Here is a 5,626-nt window from a genome sequence, read left to right as displayed (position 1 = left end):
GAGATTTGTCAATGAATTCCAAAAGCTACTTTGTATGTGTGTGTGTGTGTGTTTGTTTTTCAGAAGTCTCTGCTAGATCGGATAGGTTGGAAGTCTATCACTTTGGGTCTTCCCTGGTAGGTCTAGAGGTAGTGGAGTGAGGAATAGACCCCATTCCTGGGAGAGATCTCAGTGGGCCCGAAATCACCTTTTTTCCTGTGTCCAGCCTACTAGTTCTGATTCTTGAAGCTCCTTCTTGCAAGACACAGGCTATTGCAAGAGTCTCTAGGCAGAGGCCTATCGCTGTTTTTAAGGTTCTCTGTTACACATTCAGAGAGAATTCAGTTGTTCCCCACCTTACCATCTCCTCAGTGCTTTGCTATGTGCATTACAGTGCGTTATTTCATCCTTACTGTACAGCCCTGTGAGGTAGCAGTTACCCTCTCACTCCTAGAGGAGAAGTTCAAGTCAGTAGCCCAAGCCTCACAACTACCCGATGCAGCAGGAAGATTTGGGGGTATCATAGTGGCTAAATTTGGACACGCAGCTGTCTTAGGGCCTGGATGGTATGTCTCATCCCCCCTGTCCCCCACTGCCTGCTGGGAGGAGAGGTAGCCAGGGATGACTGGTTCAGTGTCTCTCCATTCTTCAACTGCATCTAGGCAGAGTTCTACCAACTAGCAAATGTCCAAGGCCCTGGGCAATCCTGGACTCCCCCTACCCTCTCCTACACAGGTTCAGACAGCCTCATACTTCCTCAGTGTGTCGTCAAACATTTCCCTTTTCTGGGTCAGGTTCCTCATCTACAGTAGAAACCAGTTGCTTTTGCCTTTTCTATACAAATAGTTCAATTACTGGGAAAGACAGCCATCTCCATGTTAATCTAGGTTTTGAGTGGGATATTGTCTACTCCAGCTGCTAATTACTGTTTTAGCTCGCTTTCTTTCTAACCTACAAACACCCCCAAATGAAATAGGTTTACACAGGAAACGAAACACGCCGGAAATCGAGCACAGATAAACAAAACCCACCCTGGATTTATAAGTTTACTTACTAGATTGGGATCCAAGAGGTGTGTTCCTAAAGCAGGTTCCTAGGGGGCGGGGCCAGAGCCCGGGGTGCGTCCCGGAGGGCGGGGCAGCTAGTGGCTAGGTGACTCTGGCGCCTGCGCAGAAGCCGGGAGCGGCGCCTGGGGCTGGGAGTCTCTGGTTCTGAGGTTCGGGCTGTGAATTCGGCCGCTCACTTCGGGTCCCCGCTTTGCTCGGGTCGGGCACCGGGATCCATCATGAACCGATGCGCCGAGGCGGCCGCTGTGGCGGCTACGGTCCCGGGTTCGGGCGTCGGGGACGCCGGGCTGCGGCCACCCATGGTACCTCGCCAGGCGTCCTTCTTCCCGCCGCCGGTGCCCAACCCTTTCGTCCAGCAGACGAGAATCAGTGCCTTCCGACGGCTGCAGGTAGAGGCGCGGCGCGCGCTCAGGTTAAGGCAATGTGGTGCGATGGAGGAGGCTCAGGGTGAGGGCATCTGGTCGGAGGAGGATCAGTCTTGAAGGGATCAGGACTGAGAGGGGAGGTATTTGAGGGGATAGCTGGTCTGATGGAGGAGGCGTCTGAGAGGATCGCGAATCCGAAGAGTGTCAGAGGAGATCACCCGTCTGACACTGAGGGCATAGTGGGTGTGACTTGGAGTTTGCCTGAAGAATTGGAAATCTGACGGGGGAGGCATCTGAGGAGATAGTGAGTCTGAAGGGGGAGGCTGGCTGAGTGTGGAGTCTGGTAAGGGAAAGCATCTGCGGAAGAAAGAGCTGTGGATCCGGATCCGACTGGAAAGGGTCATGATGGCCAAACAGGAGGATGTGAGAAGTGAGGACTGGGGGATAGGATGACCCAAGGTACACAAAAGTGAGAAGATGCAGAGAAGGTATGCCTGAGAAGGGGAGGGATGGGGTAGGAGCTTTGGCTCGAGTTTGTGGAAGCAGCGGATTGAGAGCTACCATATGAGAGAGGGTTTCAGGGTACTTTCTTTTATATGCCCTCTGTAAAAAGGGGAGCCAGTCAGAGCCGAGGAGAGTAAGAGAGGAGGCAGAGAGCCCTGCTCTATCCTTGGAACCATAGGGAAGGCCCTAGTGACAAACTGCCCAGGAACAGCCAGGCTGTGAATCAGAAGCAAAGCAAAGAGAAATCTGGGAGACCCATGAAGGCATTCGAGAGTGTTTTTGAGTGGGCTTTTACACAGCACCTTTTTCTAGATTCAAAGATGACATGAGACATAGCTGTTAGAAATGGCCACAAAGGAAGTTGTCTTTATCTCGGAAAGGACAGCTTTGGCATCAGTGAGTTCACTTTTTGACTTCCTCTTTGGTGAGGTTAGTGACTGGAGAATGAGAAAGATGGGTGAAAACAACGGTTGTCTTGTCTGCAGGGGGAGAAGGGTTAATGTCTCCCTGTACGTCTCAGAATTTTTGTGATTTTGCACTGAAGTAGTATTTAGCATTGTTTCTATCTATATACAGCTTTAAGATTTGTGACCCCTCTGGAGGAGGCATGTTAAGCACAGAGCTGTGTGTGTGTGTGTGTGTGTGTGTGTGTGTGTGTGTGTGTGTGTGAGTGTGTTGGGAGCAGGGTTGGTGGTAGAGGGTGATGGTTAGAATTAACGATAGGGATCTGGTTGAAGATAGGTATGAGAGAGGAAGATAAAAGATGTGGAGACACTAAGTTTACAGAGTTCCTCTTTATGCTTTGAATCCCTTGCAGTACTTATAGGCACATATGTTATCCTTCAAGATAACTCTAGACAAATGAGTTATATTTAAGGGAAAATGGACCCTGGCTATTTGGGTTCAGAGTTTGGAGGGAGGCTCAAAGCAGCATATTTAAATATTTTTATTGTACTTTGATTATTAGTTTTTTTAATCACCTAAAAAGAGCTTTTTCTTAAAACTCCATGAAAACCGCATATAATGCAAAGCGCACTGGTCACTTATTGTTCACAGATTCTGTGAATTTGGCCTAGTCACTTAACCTCCTTTTTCTATTATATTTTCTCATCTTATAAATGGAAATAATTCTTCAAAGGAGAGTTAAATGAGATAATATGTGACATAATATACTCTGGTTTGCTAATCTAAATATTGATAACTCTGCTGCAGGTCTATAATGGTATACTATATTTGAAATTTGCTACTTGGATTAAACTGCCTGGGCATTCATTTCCTTTCTTTTTAAAAATCCATAATACCAGTGATATCATAGATGCATCAGTGGCTTGAATAGCATGGATAAAGGGAACAGTTGAATAGGCGTGGGTAAAATATGATGTTCATATAGTCTACTTTAAAGTACAGACATACTCTCACTTAGATATGATCATATATTTAGCTCAGACTAAATTCAACATTGAATTATGATTGGTGTCTTCTTAAGGATTGTTGTTACTTGAACATTTTATTATTAGGCCTAAGACTTTAAAATTCTTCCTTTTTCTTTTATTTATGCATTTTAAAAATAATTTATCTATTTTTATTTTATATACATTGGTGTTTTGCCTGGATGTATATCTGTATGAAGGTATTAGATCCCCTGGAACTGGAGTTACAGTCAGTTGTGAGCTGCCATGTGAGTGCTGAGGAATTGACCCTCAGTCCTCTGGAAGAACAGTCAAATGCTCTTAACTGCTGAACCATCTCTCTGGCCCCTACTTATGCAATTTTAAAAAAAGTATTTAAGGGTCTTACGCTACTATGCGTCATGGTAAAATATAGTCTAATTTTTATTGCTGCAAAAGAACTTAGAACTAAAATGACCAGTGGTAACTGATAGGATTATCTGTCCACATAAAAATGTTTGTTTGCTGTATATAACCTATATATATAACCAATCTCTGGACATATAACAGTTGAACATGAGAAAGATGGTATGCCTGTGTTCTGGAAAGATCCAAGAATGCCCTGATGTGTCATCTCTGATTGACCTTGGGGCTCTGTACAAGCAGGATCTAAGGCTCAGGCAGTTTTGAACTGCCACCTGCATTGACATGTACCCAAGCTGCACAACAAAAGCCCCTTGCAAGTACAGGGAAATTTATGTTTCTACACTAAAGGAAATTCCTGTATGCATCAACTGACTATTAATCAAATTGATCAGAGATTCCAGGAGCCACCCATGACAAAGAAAATAAACTTTACAGAATTAAACCATAAAAGTCCCTAAATAAATGGATCAATAAGAGAAAACTGGGTCCAGAAACAAACACATAGCTACGGTCATTGATTTTTCTGCAAGAGTGCTAGAGCAATTCAATGGAGTAAGACTTGTCTTTTCAAGTGGTCTGGGCTAAATGGATTAACATGCATAAGAGAATTAAGTTCACCGCATATAAAACAGCCTAAGCTCATAAAAGAACTAAACAGAGAAAATATGAGAGTTAAAATAATGAAAGTGTTAGGAGAGAGCATAAGTATAAATCCTAATGACCGTGGATTAGTCATTCGTTTTGTAGCTAGACAATAAAAGCATAAGCAAGTATGCATGCACACACACACACACACACACACACACACAAAAGCACACACACGTGCACTTGGCATACACATGCACAGGCACAGGGTGGGGTGGGGAGAGGGAACCATATGAGAAGTAGATAAATAGTATTGTTAAATTAAACTCTTTGTGCTTCAAAATATTCCCATTATATTGAAGAGGGATCCGAGGCCATGCCTCGGTGAATAAAGCCCTTATGGCACAAACATGAGAACCTGAGTTTGGGTATCTGGAACCCTTACGGAAAGCTAGGCAAGTATAGTGGCTGCCTCCAATCCCAGCACTAATGAGGCAGAAACAGGATCCCTGGGGCAAGCTGGCCAATTAGACTACTCTAAATTGGTGAGCTGTGCTTCAATAAGGGACCCTACCCCAGTCATTAAAGTGGGAAGTGGTTGAGAAAAACATCTAGCAGTAACTTGAGGCTTCCAGATGCACCCCACCCCCACCTTCCATGAGCCCAAAGCAAGCATGCCAACAAGCACACACACTGAACACGTATGCATATAAAATGAGAGAAAGAAATGAAAGTGATAGCCTAAAAAAAACTTTGAGGAAAAAAAATGTTTGTACATAATATATCTGGTAGGGGTATAGTATCCAAAGCATGTAAATAACTCCCAGAACTCCTAAAAAAGACAAGTCAATCCAGAAATAAACAGCCAAGGAGGAGGAGGCTAGAAAGCTAAAGATGCTTTGTGTAAAGATGCTTGCCATCACACCAGATGACCCAGGTTCCTTCCCAATATCCACCCAGTGGGAACAGAACACTAATGCTCATAAGATGCCCTTTGACCTCTATATGTGTGCTACATCACATAAGCTCCCACATACATACATGTACACACACGCAAAATAGGTAGATAGAAAGATAGATAGATAGATAGATAGATAGATAGATAGATCTATCTCGCAAAATAGGTAGATAGAAAGATAGATAGATAGATAGATCTATCTCGCAAAATAGGTAGATAGAAAGATAGATAGATAGATGAATGAATGAATGTAATATAAAATATTATTTGGAAGTTGAAAGAAAATGAAGATAGTTTTAGAAGGAAAAATGATGAGAGTTGTTACAAGAGCTGCATATAAGGGATGATAAATGA

General features: G+C 43.7%; 1 protein-coding gene across 1 annotated transcript in view; it reads left to right on the top strand.

Moving 5' to 3' along the window:
* The first annotated feature begins 1,153 nt into the window (after positions 1-1,153).
* Lpcat2 (lysophosphatidylcholine acyltransferase 2) overlaps positions 1,154-5,626 on the top strand; it is a 63,951-nt gene continuing 59,478 nt past the window's right edge. The window contains exon 1 of the mRNA XM_021170591.3: positions 1,154-1,435. Coding sequence (XP_021026250.1) covers positions 1,265-1,435 — 171 coding nt within the window. The 5' untranslated portion in view covers positions 1,154-1,264. The remainder of the gene's footprint in view (positions 1,436-5,626) is intronic.

The sequence above is a fragment of the Mus caroli genome, unplaced genomic scaffold (genome assembly GCF_978045245.1).
Source record: "Mus caroli unplaced genomic scaffold, Mus_caroli_1 scaffold_10, whole genome shotgun sequence".
NCBI lineage: Eukaryota > Metazoa > Chordata > Mammalia > Rodentia > Muridae > Mus > Mus caroli.
This window is presented reverse-complemented; position numbering and strand designations above follow the sequence as displayed.